A 21,654-nucleotide genomic window follows, 5' to 3' on the forward strand; every position below is an offset into this window, starting at 1 on the left:
TATGTAGTGTTGTGTTGTCTTAGGTCTCTCTTTATGTAGTGTTGTGTTGTCTTAGGTCTCTCTGTATGTAGTGTTGTGTTGTCTTAGGTCTGTCTTTATGTAGTGTTGTGGTGTCTCTCTTTATGTAGTGTTGTGTTGTCTTAGGTCTGTCTTTATGTAGTGTTGTGTTGTCTTAGGTCTCTCTTTATGTAGTGTTGTGTTGTCTTAGGTCTCTCTGTATGTAGTGTTGTGTTGTCTTAGGTCTCTCTGTATGTAGTGTTGTGTTGTCTTAGGTCTCTCTGTATGTAGTGTTGTCTTAGGTCTGTCTTTATGTAGTGTTGTGTTGTCTTAGGTCTCTCTGTATGTAGTGTTGTGTTGTCTTAGGTCTCTCTGTATGTAGTGTTGTGTTGTCTTAGGTCTCTTTGTATGTAGTGTTGTGTTGACTTAGGTCTCTCTGTATGTTGTGTTGTCTTAGGTCTGTCTTTATGTAGTGTTGTGTTGTCTTAGGTCTCTCTGTATGTAGTGTTGTGTTGTCTTAGGTCTGTCTTTATGTAGTGTTGTGTTGTCTTAGGTCTGTCTTTATGTAGTGTTGTGTTGTCTTAGGTCTCTCTTTATGTAGTGTTGTGTTGTCTTAGGTCTCTCTTTATGTAGTGTTGTGTTGTCTGAGGTCTCTCTTTATGTAGTGTTGTGTTGTCTGAGGTCTGTCTTTATGTAGTGTTGTGGTGTCTGAGGTCTCTCTATGTAGTGTTGTGTTGTCTTAGGTCTCTCTTTATGTAGTGTTGTGGTGTCTGAGGTCTCTCTTTATGTAGTGTTGTGTTGTCTGAGGTCTGTCTTTATGTAGTGTTGTGGTGTCTGAGGTCTCTCTTTATGTAGTGTTGTGTTGTCTGAGGTCTGTCTTTCTATAGTGTTGTGTTGTCTTAGGTCTCTCTGTATGTAGTGTTGTGTTGTCTTAGGTCTCTTATGTAGTGTTGTGTTGTCTTAGGTCTCTCTGTATGTAGTGTTGTGTTATATTAGGTCTGTCTTTATATAGTGTTGTGTTGTCTTAGGTCTCTCTTTATGTAGTGTTGTGGTGTCTGAGGTCTCTCTTTATGTAGTGTTGTGGTGTCTTAGGTCTGTCTTTATATAGTGTTGTGTTGTCTCTCTGTATGTAGTGTTGTGTTGTCTCTCTTTATGTAGTGTTGTGTTGTCTGAGGTCTCTCTTTATGTAGTGTTGTGGTGTCTTAGGTCTCTCTTTATGTAGTGTTGTGTTGTCTGTCTTTATGTAGTGTTGTGTTGTCTTAGGTCTGTCTTTATGTAGTGTAGTGTTGTCTTAGATCTCTCTTTATGTAGTGTTGTGTTGTCTGTCTTTATGTAGTGTTGTGTTGTCTTAGGTCTGTCTTTATGTAGTGTTGTGTTGTCTTAGGTCTCTCTTTATGTAGTGTTGTGGTGTCTGAGGTCTCTCTTTATGTAGTGTTGTGGTGTCTTAGGTCTGTCTTTATATAGTGTTGTGTTGTCTCTCTGTATGTAGTGTTGTGTTGTCTCTCTTTATGTAGTGTTGTGTTGTCTGAGGTCTCTCTTTATGTAGTGTTGTGGTGTCTTAGGTCCCTCTGTATGTAGTGTTGTCTTAGGTCTCTCTTTATGTAGTGTTGTGTTGTCTTAGGTCTCTCTTTATGTAGTGTTGTGTTGTCTTAGGTCTCTCTGTATGTAGCGTTGTGTTGTCTTAGGTCTCTCTGTATGTAGTGTTGTGTTGTCTTAGGTCTCTCTGTATGTAGTGTTGTGTTGACTTAGGTCTCTCTGTATGTAGTGTTGTGTTGTCTTAGGTCTGTCTTTATGTAGTGTTGTGTTGTCTTAGGTCTCTCTGTATGTAGTGTTGTGTTGTCTTAGGTCTGTCTTTATGTAGTGTTGTGTTGTCTTAGGTCTGTCTTTATGTAGTGTTGTGTTGTCTTAGGTCTCTCTTTATGTAGTGTTGTGTTGTCTTAGGTCTCTCTTTATGTAGTGTTGTGGTGTCTGAGGTCTGTCTTTATGTAGTGTTGTGGTGTCTGAGGTCTCTCTTTATGTAGTGTTGTGTTGTCTGAGGTCTGTCTTTCTATAGTGTTGTGTTGTCTTAGGTCTCTCTGTATGTAGTGTTGTGTTGTCTTAGGTCTCTCTTTATGTAGTGTTGTGGTGTCTGAGGTCTCTCTTTATGTAGTTTTGTGGTGTCTTTGGTCTGTCTTTATATAGTGTTGTGTTGTCTCTCTGTATGTAGTGTTGTGTTGTCTCTCTTTATGTAGTGTTGTGGTGTCTGAGGTCTCTCTTTATGTAGTGTTGTGGTGTCTTAGGTCTCTCTGTATGTAGTGTTGTGTTGTCTTAGGTCTGTCTTTATGTAGTGTTGTGTTGTCTTAGGTCTCTCTGTATGTAGTGTTATGTTGTCTGTCTATGTAGTGTCGTGTTGTCTTAGGTCTCTCTTTATGTAGTGTTATGTTGTCTGTCTATGTAGTGTCGTGTTGACTTAGGTCTCTCTGTATGTAGTGTTGTGTTGTCTTAGGTCTCTCTTTATGTAGTGTTGTGTTGTCTTAGGTCTCTCTTTATGTAGTGTTGTGTTGTCTGTCTTTATGTAGTGTTGTGTTGTCTTAGGTCTCTCTTTATGTAGTGTTGTGTTGTCTTAGGTTTCTCTTTATGTAGTGTTGTGTTGTCTGTCTTTATGTAGTGTCGTGTTGTCTTAGGTCTCTCTGTATGTAGTGTTGTGTTGTCTTAGGTCTGTCTTTATGTAGTGTTGTGTTGTCTTAGGTCTCTCTTTATGTAGTGTTGTGTTGTCTGTCTTTATGTAGTGTTGTGTTGTCTTAGGTCTCTCTTTATGTAGTGTAGTGTTGTCTTAGGTTTCTCTTTATGTAGTGTTGTGTTGTCTTAGGTCTCTCTTTATGTAGTGTTGTGTTGTCTGTCTTTATGTAGTGTTGTGTTGTCTTAGGTCTGTCTTTATGTAGTGTAGTGTTGTCTTAGGTCTCTCTTTATGTAGTGTTGTGTTGTCTGTCTTTATGTAGTGTTGTCTGTCTTGTCGTGATGTGTTTTGTCCTATATTTTTATTTAACTCATTTTAGTTTTAATCCCCGCCCCCACAGAAGGCCTTTTGCCTTTTGGTAGGCCGTCATTGTAAATAAGAATTTGTTCTTAACTGACTTGCCTAGTTAAATCAAGGTTACATGGCCTTTGCAGGCATCCAAAGGCCATGTTTGTAATGTTGTGTTTGTTTACTGTGAGCCTGCAGGGAAGATTAGTTAAAGCAAAACATTCCAGAGTCGCCCAATCATGAGTTTGAGTAAAACAGACCAGTGGTATAGACATCTGTGTCCCCCCCCCCCCCCCCCCCCCCCCCCCCCTTCCATCTCTTCTGCAGGCATGCAGTGCCCAGGGAGGTCCAGGAGGAGGCGCTCTGCTGAGATGTTGCAACGCAGAACTCTACTGGGTCAGTGACAGAAAAAGTGCTATGTTCATTTTTGGTTGATGAATGGAATGATTCATTGATTGAGTGGGGGACTGATTTATTGACGGAAAGGTGGATCGATTGATTGATTGATAGATAGATGGTTCTGAGCTCTCTCTCTTCCCCACAGAGAACCACTACAGAGAGAAGCTGTTGCGTCAGTGTTGTAAGGATGGCCTGAGAGAGATCCCCATGCCTTACTCCTGCACCCGACGCTCCCTCTACATCACTGAGGGATGGGAATGCATCAAGGCCTTCAGGTACTGAGTTGAGTTCAATTGAGCTGAGCTGAGTTGAGTTGAATTGAGTTGTTGAGTTGAGCTGAATTGAAGTGAAGTGCACTGAACAGAATTGTTTGGCACTTTCAGGTACTGCTGCTCCAAGTACAGGGGAGAGGAGTTTGACACCAGACTACCCCCTACCACCACCATACCGCCTACCACCACAGATCTACTCAGGCTGACCCTGGACAGACACATTTTCCCCGAGATGCGAGAGACCATTGAGTTTGTTGAGCAGAGTCTGTGTGTTTTGATTCTACAAAGCTGCGTCCATAACATTCAATAATCAATTAATTGCACTTGTTCTTGCACCATGTGATTCATTATCAGTTCTAATCATGTATTTTTCTTCTCTATGCTCATGATCTATTTTCCTGCACCATATGACAGACAGTTAGTTGGAGATCAAAGCTCTTCTCTGGAGCCACCGAGCCTGAAGAGTGTGTCTTAACCCTGCTGTAGGGTTCATTGCTGCCAGCATTAGCAGGTCAAACAAATGACTAAAATGAATGAATCATGACTCTCGAGTCAGTCAAAAGAGTTGTTCAAAAATAATGAATTGTTCGCAAACTGCACATCACCAGTCAGCACGTAAAACAGCTTCGCCAGGCCAAATATCCACACTCCTTTCATGACACATGAATATCTGATCCCCTATTGAAACCTGGGGTTCCTACTTTACTTGTAAAATGACTGTCCATTACTTTCACTACAAGGTTTGAGGATATTTTTCAGTGCTCAGCAGGATTTCCTTGATTTGCTGGTAGGAACTAGTGTGGGAAATTGCTTGAAAGTTTTATGCTAACTATTAGTAAGGGGACACTAGGGTAAACTTGTCTTCTTATGGACCTGTTTGGATTAGTGATAACTTCTGTCCTCAGCATTTATCCCCATTCTGAATGTCTAAAGAATGTCCTTCTGAAATCTGAACACAGAAATACTGGACTTTTTCAACTCTTATTATGGTGGATTTGCATTTTTCTGGTCTCGGTCTTGGACCCCTCGCTCCCCTCCCGGTCTTAGTCTTGGACCCCTCGCTCCCCTCCCGGTCTTAGTCTTGGACCCCTCGTCTAATTTAATTTCATTCTAACCAGATCTAACTTCCGTCCAAGTGGCCCCTGTATGTTACAGCAGAGAACTGAGTTCAAACTGATTGATTGCTCAATTAATCCGTCAATCAATCGATTCATCCACTCATCCATCAAACAGAGTTTTAACATGTTTATTTTTTGGCATCAGGTGAAGAAATATTGAGCGAGTCTTTAGTGAGAATGGAATCCAAACCTGTTCTGGAAGGACAGAGAGGGTCTTTTGCTGAGGAAGAGGAGGAGGAAGAGGAGGATGACTTTATGGAGGAGAGTGAGGTGACAGTAAGGTCTAAGTTCTATGAGTCATGGCTGTGGAAAGACCTGCCGCTGCCCAGTGTGCCTGAGGACAGCAGAGACGGGTGAGTGAATGTGTGTCTGTCCTCTCACCCCTTTATAGAAAGGGACAGCAGTTGCCCTGCTCATAGGCTCAAGACTTGGTTTGAAACTGTGCTGAACTGTGCGTACTACAGGCTACTTCCTATGAGTAGGGCCAGGGGTTTTTCCTAACCACATGACCTGTCCAGGGAAAACTCTTTCTATGAGGGGTTGACCAGTTTTGTGATCCCAGTCGAAAGAGGAATAGGCCAAGCCACACTCCTCTCACCCTTAAAGGGATACTGCAAGGTTCTGGCAATTAAGCTAGTTACCTGTAGACTTACAGTCATCATTGTCTTGCTAAACTACCTATTTATTTGTATTTTTTTTAATTTGACCTTTATTTAACTAGGCAAGTCAGTTAAGAACAAATTCTCATTTTCAATGACGGCCACGGTGGGAACAGTCGGTTAACTGCCTTGTGTCAGCTCTGGGATTTGATCTAGCAGCCTTTCGGTTACTAGTCCAACGCTCTAACCACTAGGCTACCTGCCGCTCTGGTAGCCGCCTAGAACTTCCTTCATACTGCACATAGAGACACAGAAATGGTATCCACGAGTTCATTAGACTCTGGAGAAGTAGAAAAGGGCAAATTGACAGAATCTCGCAGTATCCCTTTGAAATGAAACGACCTACTCTGTAAATCCCCAGAGTTGCACCACAGTGGACTGGAGGTCACATTGAGACTGGCTGGGTTAACAGATCAGGAACAGCCTGGCCTTTTTTCATTCCCCCCCAAAAATAAACACTGTTGCACCATCGTGTACTGTCCCAGGGATATTTGTGTGTGTGTGTATTTATTTGTGCGCGTGCGTGTCACTGTTAGCATTGCATTAGGCAACGGCATCAATCGATCACAATCCACCAGTCTCTCTCTCTATTTACCTTCAAGATAATGTTTTACTGTGCTCATGCCACAAGCTGAGCTTACAAGAGGTCAACTCAATGGGATTCATTAGTTTGGGTCTGTTCCTTACAGGTTGGCAACGCTGCATGTGGAATCCATCTTCCCAGACACTATCACCCAGTGGGGGGTACTAGCCATCAGCTCCTCACCTGTAACAGGTAGACCCTTCCCTTCCCCTGGGGTAGCCATGGTAGCCATAGCCACGCCCTTGTTGGCAAGGTGAAACACCAATCAGAGGGCAAGGTGGAACTGTTACCATATCACTAACACCTGTCATGTCCAATCAGATCACCACATGTGCATAGGGTTTAGGATTTAAGGGGTCTATTTGGGATTGGGCCTAATTGTCAGTGGTCTAAAATGGCTTCCTCTCACTGTACCCATATTCAGTCATTTCCCAGGAGGAGTCCAGGTAGTATGCTAGTGAGGATACTGGTGCCATATGAGGAATACAACATATTGCTGTACAATTCTATCATTCTAACTAAAGCATGAAGTCCTCAACCACCTGCTGTTTGTTCATTTGAATCATTTTGTTTTTATTCCAGGTTTCTGCGTAGCCGAGCCGTGGAACGTGCGTGCGTGGAAGCGTTTCTTCGTGGACCTGAAGCTGCCGTACTCAGTGGCGAGGAACGAACACGTGGAGATCAAAGCTGTGCTCCATAACTATGGCGACGAGGACTTGGAGGCAAGCTCACCTCTGGCCTCTCACCCATGACTTCTATCTAATCCTCAAGCCGTACCTTAACCATCAGGCTGATGAATTAATATCGGAGGAAACCTCTATCTACCTACTACTCCCTCTACTCCCACCCGCTAGCTCCCCTCTGATCCCTTCCTGTCAGCCATTTTGTGTCTTAACCCTCCTAACCCTCCCATTACTGTCAGCCATTTTGTGTCTTAACCCTCCCATTACTGTCAGCCATTTTGTGTCTTAACCCTCCTAACCCTCCCATTACTGTCAGCCATTTTGTGTCTTAACCCTCCTAACCCTCCCATTACTGTCAGCCATTTTGTGTCTTGACCGTCCCAGTTTCCTCCTCTTTTCAGCTTACCTAGAAGCAATGGTGCTACTGAAGACGGAGGACATGTGCTGTGTGGCGTTCAATGAGAAATCCACCCAGTTCTGCTCACTTCCTCTCAGCCATTTTGTGTCTTGATCATCTCCGTTTCCTCCTCTACTCAACCCAGGTTAAGGTGGTGCTACTGAAGACAGAGGACATGTGCAGTGTGGCGTTCAATGGGAAACACACCCAGGAGGTGAGGTTGAAGGGCAGCTCGTCCCTGGTGGTTCCCTACACCATCATACCGCTCAAGGCCGGAGAGATGCTACTGGAGGTCCTTGCCATGGCCAAAGGGTTTATGGGTAGCGACGGGGTCAATAAGAAGCTACGCGTGGTGGTGGGTGACTATTTCAGATGTTAGTTAAAAAAATAAATAATAATAATAATAAAATAAATAAAATATATATAGCGACTGTGAATCAGTGTCCTTACCTAAGATACGAGGACCGGTATCTCAAAGCTGTTTTCAAAACCCTGTAACAGGTGGAAGGAGTGCAGAAGACTAAAGTGCAGAGTTTTGTATTGAATCCTTCTGTCAAGGGAGGGAACGGTGAGCAGAACTAAGACACTCATCATCTCTAACCCTAATGCTTACCATTACCATGTCCCCTTTAGAAACAGCCTTTACTAAGTCTTCTTACTATGTTTCCCCCCAGATGGGAGGCAGGTAGTGGAGGTGGACAAAGTGGAGCTGGGCTCCCTGGTTCCAAACTCTCAACCAGAGACATTCATCAACATCAGGGGTAGGCCTAACTGAGAAACGAGGTTTACCTTATTAGACAGAGATGGTGGCTGGCGGGTGCCTCTAACCCTTTGGGTTGGTTATGGGCATTGTGAAGCCAAAGCAGCTGTGTGGACATATAACCTATTCTATTCCATTCCTTCCATTCTATTCTCTATTCTGCTCTCTCCACTCTCTACTCTACTCTGCTCTACTCTACTCTCTACTCTACTCTACTCTACTCTACTCTACTCTACTCTACTCTCTACTCTACTCTGCTCTCTCCACTCTACTCTACTCTGCTCTCTCCACTCTACTCTACTCTGCTCTCTCCACTCTCTACTCTACTCTCTCCACTCTCTACTCTACTCTGCTCTACTCTCTACTCTACTCTGCTCTACTCTCTACTCTACTCTGCTCTACTCTACTCTCTACTCTGCTCTCTCCACTCTCTACTCTACTCTGCTCCACTCTCTACTCTACTCTGCTCCACTCTCTACTCTGCTCTCTCCACTCTCTACTCTACTCTGCTCTCTCCACTCTCTACTCTACTCTGCTCTCTCCACTCTCTACTCTACTCTGCTCTACTCTACTCTGCTCTACTCTACTCTGCTCTCTCCATTCTCTACTCTACTCTGCTCTACTCTACTCTGCTCTACTCTGCTCTACTCTACTCTGCTCTCTCCACTCTCTACTCTACTCTACTCTGCTCTACTCTCTACTCTGCTCTCTCCACTCTCTACTCTACTCTGCTCTACTCTACTCTGCTCTCTCCACTCTCTACTCTACTCTGCTCTACTCTGCTCTGCTCTACTCTGCTCTACTCTGCTCTGCTCTCTCCATTTTCTACTCTACTCTGCTCTACTCTACTCTGCTCTGCTCCTCCCACCAGGTAACCTGTTGGCTGATACCATAGACAACAGTATCAGCGGTGACTCTCTGGCCTCTTTGATCCGTATGCCTGGTGGCTGTGTGGAACAGAACCTAGCCAGCATCACCCTGCCTCTTATAGCCACTGTCTACCTGGACCATTCCAACGACTGGGAGGCTGTAGGGGTGCAACGCAGGGTGGAGGCCATGAACTACATACAGAAAGGCTACCAGAAGCAGCTGGTGTATAAGAAGAAAGACGACTCTTACCCCCCCTACAGGAATGAAGGCACAAGCACATGGTATTGTTCAAATACATAGAAGAAGAAGAAGAATGTGTCAATCACAGAGTAATCTAAATAATACAATGGATTGTATTTGTAACCCTCACAGCCTCTCTCTCTACCTTTCCCCTTTTCTCTCTCTCTTTCTGTCTCCCTCTCCTCTCCCTCCCCCTCTCTCCCTTCCCCTCTACCTTCTCTTTCCCCACCTCGACCTCTCCCCCTCTCCCTCCACCCCTCTCCCTTCCCCCCACCCTCACTTTCTCACCCTCTCACCCTCTCCCCCACCCCTCTCCCTTCCCCCCACCCTCTCTTTCTCCCCCTCTCCCTTCCCCCCACCCTCTCTTTCTCCCCCTCTCCCTTCCCCCCACCCTCACTTTCTCCTCCTCTCCCTCCACCCCTCTCCCTTCCCCACCACCCTCGTTCTCTCCCTCTCCCTGCCCACCATCTCTTGCTCCCCCTCTCCCTTCACCCCTCTCCCTTCCCCCCACCCTCTCTTTCTCCCCCTCTACCTTCCCCACCACCCTCGTTCTCTCCCTCTCCCTGCCCACCATCTCTTTCTCCCCCTCTCCCCCACCCCCACCCCCTCTCTCCCCTATCCCTTATAGGATCACAGCGTATGTAGTGAAGGTGTTCTCTATGGCTCGTCAGCTGGTAGGAGTGAGTGAACAGGACGTGTGTGGTCCTCTCCTCTACCTGATCAACAACAAACAGCAGACCACTGGATCTTTCAGAGAGGACAACCCTGTCTACACTACTACTATGACAGTAAGAAGAGACACACACACACGGGTGGATGCAGAAGCACGTGCATTCACACTCTAACAGACAGGGAGAGATCTGGGACCGAAGTCTGATAACAGCTTCTCTCTTCTCCAGGGTGGAGTACAAGGTGCAGAGTCTCAGTCCACTCTCACAGCCTTTGTCCTGATAGCCATGATTGAAGCCACCAAGGGTACAGAACTCAACTGCAATGGAGCTGGCCACACCATCAAGGTAAGCCGGTCCCAGAACCGGCAGAAACTGTTATATCGGGACGGGAGATAAGTCAGTTATTTATTTTTATTTATTTAACCTTTATTTAACTAGGCAAGTCAATTAAGAACAAATTCTTATTTACAATGTGGGTTGTTCAGGGGCAAAACGACCAATTTTTTTTTTTGTTTGTTTTTTGTTGTTGAATTTTTACCCCTTTTTCTCCCCAATTTCGTGGTATCCAATTGTTTAGTAGCTACTATCTTGTCTCATTGCTACAACTCCCGTACGGGCTCGGGAGAGACGAAGGTTAAAAGTCATGCGTCCTCCGATACACAACCCAACCAAGCCGCACTGCTTCTTAACACAGCGTGCATCCAACCCGGAAGCCAGCCGCACCAATGTGTCGGAGGAAACACCGTGCACTTGGCAACCTTGGTTAGCGCCACCCGGGAGGACCTAAGACCAAATTGTTGTATAGGGGCAAAATGACCTTGTCAGCTGGGGGATTCGATCCCAACGCTCTAACCACTAGGCTACCTGATGCCCCAGTTAGAAGTAAGTTAGTCATCTGTGAGTAGGATGCGTTTTTACCTGCCTCCCCTGGTGGATCTTGGATTTCGTTGTCCGACCTGTTATCACGCTACGTTTGCATGCGCCATGGCTGACCATTAATCCAACCGGTGTAAATGGCATGTCGGTGTTGGGAAATGGGGCTTTCCTGCCGACTCTTTTGTGTTAAAATTCAGGTTTATTATTTATCCCTCTGCTCATATAAGAATGGAATTAATAAGCCACCAAACTAATGGATAGACAGTGAAGTTGTATTCTATTGTATTGTATTAGAATGGGATCCAGAATGCTGCCAACTATCTGATGAGCACGTATGGTAGTCTGAAGAGGCCCTACTCTCTGGCCATCTCTGCCTACGCTCTGTCTCTGGTTGACGAGACACCTTCACTGTTCTTTAAAACCCTGCTACTCAAAGCTGCCTCTCCAGGTAGGGAAATGTCTGTCTGTCTCTGTTTCTCTCTCTCTCCCCCCCTCTCTCTGCTGTCCTTCACTGTTATTCTCTCCCCCTCTCCTCCCTCCCTCCTTCCTCCCTCTCTCCCCTCCTCCAGACGGTACCCATTGGCCAGACAGTGAGAACCGCCTGTTCACTCTGGAAGCGACGGGCTACGCCCTGCTAGCCCTGGTGAAGAGTCATCACATGACTGAAGCCGCCGCACCTTTCGAGTGGCTCAATGAGCAGCGCCGCAGGGGCGGGGGCTACGGATCCACCCAGGTACTGAGTGACATCATTGGAAACGAGTATTGCATGATGTCAGTGAGCTGAGTTTATGTCAACAGTGTTATTGCAGGTTGTCACTAACCAGTCCAGTTTGTTACCCTCCGCCATTTGGATCTCCACACAATCCAGTACATCTTTTATAATAATCTTTCTGCTTCCTCTCTCTCCCCCAGCCCACCATGGTTGTTCTGCAGGGTCTGTCTGGGTACCTGATGAAGAAACCTCCCAATGACCTGAGTCTCCAGGTGGACCTGAGCATCCAGGGCCGCAGCGACCAGCGCTACCACTTTGACCCCAGGACCTCCTACGTGGCACGCTCCTCCAGGGTAGGAGGGATGCTGTTCTCTCTTCCTCTCTCTCTCTCTCTCTTTCACCATTTCTTCTCTCCCAACCTACCTGTATCTGATGTCAAATATGTGGCCTAGGTTTAGGAACCATGATGTATCATGTTCCTCTTTCACCATCTCCCCTCTTCTGTGGGGTTTTCACTCAGGCTCCTATAGACCAGGGATTCAGAGTGGAGGCCAAAGGGAAGGGGCAAGGTATACTAGAGGTATGACCACAACACATGTCTATGGCCATTAGTCAATGCATGATAGTAGAGCTTGTCTATGATCATCTTGTCACATTGATGTATGACGTCATATTTGTTTGTGTTGTCACTTCCTGGTCTAATGACCTCTGACCTAGGTGGTGACCTACTACAACGAGCTCCCTGAGGTGCATGAGAAGAGCAGCTGCAAGAACTTTGATTTGGACGTGACCATCGCAGAATCTAGTGGTAGGTTAATCCAGCTCTCAATCTCCATTTGTATCTTAATCTTAATCTCAATCTTAGTCTCAATCCCAGTCTCAAATCTTAAACTCAATGTTTTTTTTTAACCCTGTTGACAGAAAAACCTCCACCAGATGCAGAGAAGTCCTACAGGATCACTATTAATGTCAGGTGAGATTATGCAGTACTACGTTGAATGTCTAGGCTACCTGGCAGTCTGTCTTTTCATACTCTCCTTTGGTCCCCTCTGGGAAATACACTAGGGGACTTACTGTTATTGGATAACACTTGAGTCTCTACTTTTTCATTCCATCTTCCTCTTCATTCTACTATTCTCTCTCTCTCTTTCCTTCCTCCAGGGCACTGGGACTAAGGGAGGTCAGGATGGTTGTTCTGGACATCAGTCTTCCTACTGGGTTCGTGCCAGAGAATGAAGACCTGGAGATGGTACTGGAACCCACGTTAAAGGGACAGTTCACCCCAATTACTAAGTTACACATTGGTTTCCTTACCCTGTCAACCGTCTATGGACAAGTTATGACAGCAATCCATGCTTTGGTTTTATTTCCCTGGCACTGTTTCCAGATGCTAACGTTTTAGCAGGTGTAGCACAAGTCCAATTCAAGTCATGGGACCGATATGTTTTATTTGTTTTGCACCTCGTATCCAAATCATCGGAAAGTATCTAACACTTATTGTGAAGCTCAACAAAGTCACTTACAGAGGATTTGAACATGATGCCAAAAAATGCTAATATCGGACCCATTACTTTAATGAGATTTGCGCCACAAATGCTAAATGCTAAAGGGGATTTGTGCCACATATGCATTTGGAAACAGTGTCAGGGAAACTAAATCAAAGCATGGATTGCTGTCATACCTTGTCCATAGACTGCTTACAGGGTAAGGAAACCGATATGTAATTAAGGTGAATTATCCCTTTAATCTACTTGTAATGTTCATCTGTCTCCACTAGATGGCTGTCTAACTGCATGTCTGGTCTTTGACTCAATGTCCAACTTGTTTTCTACTGCATGTGTTTAAGTGTAGCTTATTGTGACCGTGTGCATATTGAAAATGTTTGTTTGTTTTTGTGTTTGTTTGCCTCCAGCTGACCAACTCAGTGGACCGTTACATCAACAACTTCCAGATAGTGGACAACCTGAGTGACAGAGGCTCCCTCATCATCCACCTCTTCAAGGTACCAGAACAGATCTAGGATCAGCTTATCCTCCCAGAAATCCTAACTTTTTAGGTGGGATCTTAGATCAGTGTCAAGGGGTAACTTCCTTTTCATCATTCACCTGTTCAAGATACTGGAACCATAGAAATAGAATCTCAATAGAATCTCATTCTATTTCTATGACCTGAACGTAGAGAGACCAGCGTTACCATGTCAACCCTAGAAGTTGATTGGTCATACTTTTTTTTCGCTCTGTCTGGGTTGAGGTTGTCTGTGGCCTGTAGGCACAGATCTTGGATCAGCTTTCCCTCCCCAAATCTTAAAGGTAAAAGGCAAACTATTAACTCAAAACTGGCCTTAGATCAGTGTCCGGAAGTAGCTTCATTGTGCTCTTCTGTGGTCTACCTGTACTACCAGGTGTCCAACAAGGAGACTGAGACCATCATCTTCCGACTGCAGCAGACGTTCAAAGTGGGACTCCTCCAACCTTCATCTGTCACTGTCTATGAGTACTACAACCCAGGTAGATACTGTCTACGAGTACTACAACCCAGGTAGATACTGTCACTGTCTACGAGTACTACAACCAGGTAGATACTGTTACTGTCTACGAGTACTACAACCCAGGTAGATACTGTCTACGAGTACTACAACCCAGGTAGATACTGTCTACGAGTACTACAACCCAGGTAGATACTGTCTACGAGTACTACAACCCAGGTAGATACTGTCTACGAGTACTACAACCCAGGTAGATACTGTCACTGTCTACGAGTACTACAGCCCAGGTAGATACTGTCACTGTCTACAAGTACTACAACCAGGTAGATACTGTTACTGTCTACGAATACTACAACACAGGTAGATACTGTCTACGAGTACTACAACCCAGGTAGATACTGTCACTGTCTACGAGTACTACAACCCAGGTAGATACTGTCTACGAGTACTACAACCCAGGTAGATACTGTCACTGTCTACGAGTACTACAACCCAGGTAGATACTGTCTACAAGTACTACAACCAAGGTAGATACTGTCACTGTCTACGAGTACTACAACCCAGTTAGATACTGTCTACAAGTACTACAACCAAGGTAGATACTGTCACTGTCTACGAGTACTACAACCCAGTTAGATACTGTCTACGAGTACTACAACCCAGGTAGATACTGTCACTGTCTACGAGTACTACAACCCAGGTAGATACTGTCTACGAGTACTACAACCCAGGTAGATACTGTCACTGTCTACGAGTACTACAACCCAGGTAGATACTGTCTACAAGTACTACAACCAAGGTAGATACTGTCACTGTCTACGAGTACTACAACCCAGTTAGATACTGTCTACGAGTACTACAACCAGGTAGATACTGTTACTGTCTACGAATACTACAACCCAGGTAGATACTGTCTGAGTACTACAACCCAGGTAGATACTGTCACTGTCTAAGAGTACTACAACCCAGGTAGATACTGTCACTGTCTAAGAGTACTACAACCAGGTAGATACTGTTACTGTCTACGAATACTACAACCCAGGTAGATACTGTCTATGAGTACTACAACCCAGGTAGATACTGTCACTGTCTACAAGTACTACAACCAGGTAGATACTGTTACTGTCTACGAATACTACAACACAGGTAGATACTGTCTACGAGTACTACAACCCAGGTAGATACTGTCACTGTCTACGAGTACTACAACCCAGGTAGATACTGTCTACGAGTACTACAACCAGGTAGATACTGTTACTGTCTACGAATACTACAACCCAGGTAGATACTGTCTGAGTACTACAACCCAGGTAGATACTGTCACTGTCTAAGAGTACTACAACCCAGGTAGATACTGTCACTGTCTAAGAGTACTACAACCAGGTAGATACTGTTACTGTCTACGAATACTACAACCCAGGTAGATACTGTCTATGAGTACTACAACCAGGTAGATACTGTTACTGTCTACGAATACTACAACACAGGTAGATACTGTCTACGAGTACTACAACCCAGGTAGATACTGTCACTGTCTACGAGTACTACAACCCAGGTAGATACTGTCTACGAGTACTACAACCCAGGTAGATACTGTCACTGTCTACGAGTACTACAACCCAGGTAGATACTGTCTACAAGTACTACAACCAAGGTAGATACTGTCACTGTCTACGAGTACTACAACCCAGTTAGATACTGTCTACGAGTACTACAACCAGGTAGATACTGTTACTGTCTACGAATACTACAACCCAGGTAGATACTGTCTGAGTACTACAACCCAGGTAGATACTGTCACTGTCTAAGAGTACTACAACCCAGGTAGATACTGTCACTGTCTAAGAGTACTACAACCAGGTAGATACTGTTACTGTCTACGAATACTACAACCCAGGTAGATACTGTCTATGAGTACTACAACCCAGGTAGATACTGTCACTGTCTATGAGTACTACAACCCAGGTAGATACTGTCACTGTCTATGAGTACTACAACCCAGGTAGATACTGCTACTGTCTATGAGTACTACAACCCAGGTAGATACTGTCACTGTCTATGAGTACAACAACCCAGGTAGATACTGTCACTGTCTATATGAGTACTACAACCCAGGTAGATACTGCTACTGTCTATGAGTACTACAACCCAGGTAGATACTGTCACTCTATGAGTACTACAACCCAGGTAGGACTATGGTTTGTTTTGACCATATTTCATATGCCCTCGAACAAGAGAAGCTATTGTAAACATTGGAGTTGATCATTGGAGAAATGTTAACATAGCGTGTCTCTCTATCAGACCACCGCTGCAGTCGCTTCTACAGCCCCAAAGAGGACAAGGACGAACTCTCACAGATCTGCAGGAACAATATATGTCGCTGTACACAGGGTGAGTGTGTGTGTGCGTGCGTGTGTGTATCTGTGTGTGGTTGTGTGTGTGTGTGTGTGTGTGTTTATGTGTGTGCCATACATGAGTGTGTGTGATAATGATGTGTGTCTCTCTCCTATTAGGTGATTGCTGTGTGTCTAAGTCCCTAACCGATCCAGTCCCCTATGGAGCACGAGAGGACCACGCATGCAAAGGATTATACCACGGTATGCTATATCTGTTTTCACTATAGAATATAATACCCATGTTATAGACATTATATACATGTTGTAGATATTATAGGCATGTTATATGTATTATATACATGTTATAGGCATGTTATAGACATGTTATAGGCATGTTATAGACATATACATGTTGTAGATATTATAGACATGTTATATGTATTATATACATGTTATAGGCATGTTATAGGCATTATAGACATGTTATATGAATATTATAGGCATATTATATGTATTATGTACATATTATAGGCATGTTATAGACATTATATACATGTTGTAGATATTATAGGCATGTTATATGTATTATATACATGTTATAGGCATGTTATAGACATGTTATAGGCATGTTATAGACATGTTATAGGCATTATTGACATGTTATAGACATGTTATATGAATGTTATAGGCATTATAGACATGTTATATGAATATTATAGGCAATATAGACATGTTATAGACATTTATAGACATCTTATAGGCATATTATAGGCATGTTATAGGCATTATAGGCAGGGTATAGACATGTTATAAGAATATTATAGGCATTATAGGGATGTTATAGGCATGTTATAGACAGACATGTTATAGGCATTATAGACATGTTATAGATGTGTTATAGACATAATGTTATATACGTTATAGACATGTCATAGGCATTATAGACATGTTATAGATATGTTCTGAACATTATAGACATGCTATAGAAGTGTTATAGGCATTGTATGCATGTTATAGACCTTATAGACATGTTATAGTCATTGTAGACACGTTATAGGCATAAACATGTTATAGGCATTATAGACATGATAGACACTTTAGACATGTTATAAACATGTTATAGACAGACATTTTACAGACATTATAGATATTTTATAGGCATTAAACATATGTTAGACATGTCATAGACATGTTATAGGCATTATAGACATGTTATAGATATGTTCTGAAGATTATATACATGTTATAGACGTGTTATATGCATTGTATGCATGTTATAGACATTATATACATGTTATTGACATGTTATAAGCATTATAGACATGTTATAGACGTTATAGATATGTTCTGAACGTTATAGACAGGCTATATAAATTATAGACATGTTATAGGCACTATATACATCTTATAGACATAGACATGTTATAAGCATTTATAGACATGTTATAGGCACTATATACATCTTATAGACATAGACATGTTATAAGCATTTATAGACATGTTATAGGCACTATATACATCTTATAGACATAGACATGTTATAAGAATTTATAGACATGTTATAAGCATTATAGACATGTTATAGGCATGTTATAGGCATAGACATGTTATAGGCATAGACATGTAATAGGCATGTTATAGAGATTATAGACATGTTATAGGCATTATAGACATATAGGCATGTTATAGAGATTATAGACATGTTATAGGCATTATAGACATATAGGCATGCTATAGAGATTATAGACATGTTATAGGCATTCTAGACATATAGGAATGCTATAGAGATTATAGACATGTTATAGGCATTCTAGACATATAGGCATGCTATAGAGATTATAGACATGTTATAGGCATTATAGACATATAGGCATGTTATAGAGATTATAGACATGTTATAGGTATTCTAGACATATAGGCATGCTATAGAGATTATAGACATGTTATAGGCATTATAGACATATAGGCATGTTATAGGCATTATAGACATGTTATAGAGATTATAGACATGTTATAGGCATTATAGATCTGTAAATCTGTCACACTGAGACAATACTAAACCATGTACAGTATATGGTACAGCTATAAATGAATGTTGTCCGTCAGAGGTAAAACTATCATCTAACGCTTCATTCTTTAATTGTCTTAGTCAAATTGTTCCTTGGGGACAGTCAAGTGTATCATGTAATTGATTGAGTAGAGTGTATTTTGCTGTTCTGACGCTTCTCACGCTTCTGTCCTCCAGTGTACAAGGCCAAGGTCCTGAGTGTCAGCCAGAGTCAGTATGACAGATATGAGATGAAGATCACACAGGTTATAAAAATAGGTAAGCATCTTATGTCATCTAGTCCTTCTCTGTCCTCTACCCATCTCTCCTTACCCTCTTTGTTTCAGAATGTGATGCTGAGTTAGTTCAAACATGGTTAACTCTCTCTCTCCTCCCTCCCTCCCTCCCTCCCTCCCTCCCTCCCTCCCTCCCTCCCTCCCTCCCTCCCTCCCTCCCTCCCTCCCTCCCTCCCTCCCTCCCTCCCTCCCTCCCTCCCTCCCTCCCTCCCTCCCCTCTCTCTCTAGGAGTGGAGGAAGGGGTCAGTGTGGGTGACACTAAGGTCTTCCTGTCCCATGCTGGCTGTAGAGGAGGTCTGGACCTGAAGGAGGGTACAGACTACCTCATCATGGGGCCAAAAGCTGACCTCTGGTACAAGGACAGCTCCACCAACAGGTGGGGAGAGGCAGTGACGTGTTATAATGGACTTATAGTACTGACAAGACAAAGCAAGTCAGAGCAATAAAGTTCATGTTAATATCTGCCTAAAGGGGTTATTTTCTCTCTTCTTTCCCTCTTCTTTCCCTCTTCTCTCTCTCTCTCTCTCAGTGCCACATACATGCTGGGCAAGGATGCCTGGGTAGAGCGTTGGCCCACCTCAACAGAGTGTGCTAGTGATGCCAAACTCAATTCCAGGTGCACAGAGCTGGACAACTTCAGCAAGGACCTCTCAGAGAAGGGATGTCGGTTTAAATAGACTCACTCACTCACTCACTCACTCACACTTTGCCTATGAGCTGCCATGTAGCTTTACACCTCTGGATGCACTGGTTCAGCAGAAACTGTCACCATTTGAGCCATGCAGTCGACATATACTGCTCTGTTGTATAATCACCATGGTAACCATTAGAGGAAAATGGACATTAGAATTAGAAAGCGTAAAAACATGACAGACTGGTGTTAAGCCTGGGTGGGTCTAGGATTGTGTTACTGGGAGCTCAGCGATTCGTCACAGCCAGGGCTACTTGATATGGCATACAATCACAACACACACACTCACACGATGGGAACTCGCTCAGGTGGCACTTGGTGCAGTGGAATATTGTCTCACTACTGTGTAGAATGCATTAGTGTTCCTGGATGTTCCACATAGAGAGAATAACAGAATACAGAACACCAGGGAGATTCTCAGTACAATAACAGAATGCAGAACACCAGGGAGATTCTCAGTACAATAACAGAATGCAGAACACCAGAGAGACTCTCAGTACAAACCCTGTATTGAGTTGTGATTATTCACAGCCGTCTCTTTCTCATTCAGTTTGACTACTTGCCCATGTTGTAGATTGCAGTACTTTATTCCCATCGTTGCCACAGATTTGCAAACATAATGATCAACCCATATTCTGCTCTAAGAAAAATAAATGGATGTGTTGTGGTTGGGTTGATTGAAGTATTCTTGGGGTATTATATTGTAAAAAATGCTGTTATAGTTCTTGCACTCTCACACACTCACTCTCTCTCACACACAGGAACACACGCAGGTCAGGTACTAATATCAATGACATATAGGTAGGCCAACAGTATGTAAACTAACTTCAAATAACAGAATATCAGTCTACTTTTGAAATGCTATCGCCATAGCAATGACTCATGATTTCCATGGGATTTTCTGCTGCCTCTAAAATGTGTGTGTGCCCTACATAATCTAAATAGGAAGGTCTGGTAATGGGCAGCTGGTCACACAGCTGGTCACAAATGTTGGTATAGTGTTGGTAGTGTACACACACGCGCACACACACTGGCATTGCATGCGTAGTGGGTACACACAGAGTGACTTACACACAGTAGCATTTGCTCAGGGGGATATTTCACTGCTTCTGTATCAGATAATGAGATGTAGTCCTGCATTGAGAAAGGGAGAGAAAAAGGCCTACAATTGGAGAGAGAGATGGAGAGGGATAAATACAATGAGAGAGATGGAGAGAAATACAATGAGAGAAATATAAATGGAGAGAAATACAATGAGAGATGGAGAGAAATACAATGAGAGCGAGATAAATACAATGAGAGAGAAATATAATAAGAGATAAATACAATGAGAGAGATGGAGAGAGAAATACAATGAGAGAAATACAAAGGGAGAGAGAAATATAATGAGATAAATACAATGAGAGAGACAAATACAATGAGAGAGATGGAGAGAAATACAATGAGAGAGATGGAGAGAAATACAATGAGAGAGATGGAGAGAGAAATACAATGAGAGAGATGGAGAGAGAAATACAATGAGAGAGATGGAGAGAAATACAATGAGAGAGATGGAGAGAAATACAATGAGAGAGATGGAGAGAGAAATACAAAGAGAGATGGAGAGAGAAATACAATGGAGAGAGAAATACAATGAGAGAGATGGAGAGAGAAATACAATGAGGGAGATGGAGAAAGAAATACAATGAGAGCGAGATAAATACAATGAGAGAGATCAATATAATAAGAGAGATAAATACAATGAGATGGAGAGATAAATACAATGAGGGAGATAAATACAATGAGAGAGAGAGAGATGGAGAGAGATAAATACAATGAGGGAGATAAATACAATAAGAGATAAATACAATGAGAGAGAGAGAGATAAATACAATGAGATAAAGATAAGCAAATATGTCTCTTAATCCTCGGGCCAAAAGGAGTTGAGTTACTGCTTAGTTACTGTAGGCTACATTAGCACGCTAACTTAGTGCTCTGCACTGATACTGGAGATCACAGAACAGCAGCTACTGTGGGACAGTAGCTATGTTTCTTCTCCTGAAGTGTGTGCGCTTATACTCCCTGTCATGATTTTAAAAAGAATGGACTGGTGTAAGGGAACTCACACTAGCCATGCTTGCACCTTTCCAATGCTTTTAAATGCATTAGGGGGAGTGATCGAAAGCACAACTCTGGGTGAAGGGTAAAGAATCAGAACTCAGCTTCTGGGTACAATGGCAGATTCCTCGTGTCCTCTCTCCTCGTCTCCTTCTCAAAACGGCACAGGAAAGCGTGGAGGACAAGACCCTAGGTTCCTTCTTCTCCAATCCTTGATTATTCCTACTGAAGTGAGGAGAGAGGAACATGAGGAATTTGAGACTTACTGACACAGCAGTTGTTTCGTATCTCTCTCACACACAAGAGGAGGAAGTCACACTCTCTCCTTTGTCTTGAGTTATTACCCTCATCTTAGTATTATACATGTGGTGAAACAGACATATTTGTAAATCAACATGATTTCAGAGTGAAACATTTATGTTCGACAAGAGTTTGAAATGTCAGTGTTTATAACATTTAAC

The 21,654-nt window shown here is 43.2% G+C and overlaps 1 protein-coding gene across 3 annotated transcripts in view; it reads left to right on the forward strand.

Moving 5' to 3' along the window:
- Positions 1 to 19,778, forward strand: part of LOC110514149 (venom factor) — a 34,987-nt gene extending 15,209 nt beyond the window's left edge. For all 3 annotated transcript variants that reach the window (XM_090195567.1, XM_090195568.1, XM_090195569.1), the window contains exons 19-44: positions 3,329 to 3,397; positions 3,546 to 3,675; positions 3,784 to 3,935; positions 4,936 to 5,143; positions 6,139 to 6,224; positions 6,615 to 6,754; positions 7,258 to 7,467; positions 7,614 to 7,680; positions 7,787 to 7,873; positions 8,744 to 9,023; positions 9,611 to 9,770; positions 9,882 to 9,998; positions 10,824 to 10,977; positions 11,099 to 11,262; positions 11,442 to 11,594; positions 11,762 to 11,821; positions 11,959 to 12,049; positions 12,163 to 12,214; positions 12,403 to 12,490; positions 13,154 to 13,243; positions 13,643 to 13,748; positions 16,028 to 16,117; positions 16,240 to 16,323; positions 18,308 to 18,388; positions 18,634 to 18,781; positions 18,935 to 19,778. In XM_090195567.1, the coding sequence (XP_090051693.1) occupies positions 3,329 to 3,397; positions 3,546 to 3,675; positions 3,784 to 3,935; positions 4,936 to 5,143; positions 6,139 to 6,224; positions 6,615 to 6,754; positions 7,258 to 7,467; positions 7,614 to 7,680; positions 7,787 to 7,873; positions 8,744 to 9,023; positions 9,611 to 9,770; positions 9,882 to 9,998; positions 10,824 to 10,977; positions 11,099 to 11,262; positions 11,442 to 11,594; positions 11,762 to 11,821; positions 11,959 to 12,049; positions 12,163 to 12,214; positions 12,403 to 12,490; positions 13,154 to 13,243; positions 13,643 to 13,748; positions 16,028 to 16,117; positions 16,240 to 16,323; positions 18,308 to 18,388; positions 18,634 to 18,781; positions 18,935 to 19,082 (3,215 nt within the window). In that variant the 3' untranslated portion in view covers positions 19,083 to 19,778. The remainder of the gene's footprint in view (positions 1 to 3,328; positions 3,398 to 3,545; positions 3,676 to 3,783; positions 3,936 to 4,935; positions 5,144 to 6,138; positions 6,225 to 6,614; positions 6,755 to 7,257; positions 7,468 to 7,613; positions 7,681 to 7,786; positions 7,874 to 8,743; positions 9,024 to 9,610; positions 9,771 to 9,881; positions 9,999 to 10,823; positions 10,978 to 11,098; positions 11,263 to 11,441; positions 11,595 to 11,761; positions 11,822 to 11,958; positions 12,050 to 12,162; positions 12,215 to 12,402; positions 12,491 to 13,153; positions 13,244 to 13,642; positions 13,749 to 16,027; positions 16,118 to 16,239; positions 16,324 to 18,307; positions 18,389 to 18,633; positions 18,782 to 18,934) is intronic.
- The last annotated feature ends 1,876 nt before the right edge of the window (positions 19,779 to 21,654 follow it).

The sequence above is a fragment of the Oncorhynchus mykiss genome, chromosome 13 (genome assembly GCF_057628025.1).
Source record: "Oncorhynchus mykiss isolate SJ-2025 chromosome 13, ASM5762802v1, whole genome shotgun sequence".
Lineage (NCBI taxonomy): Eukaryota > Metazoa > Chordata > Actinopteri > Salmoniformes > Salmonidae > Oncorhynchus > Oncorhynchus mykiss.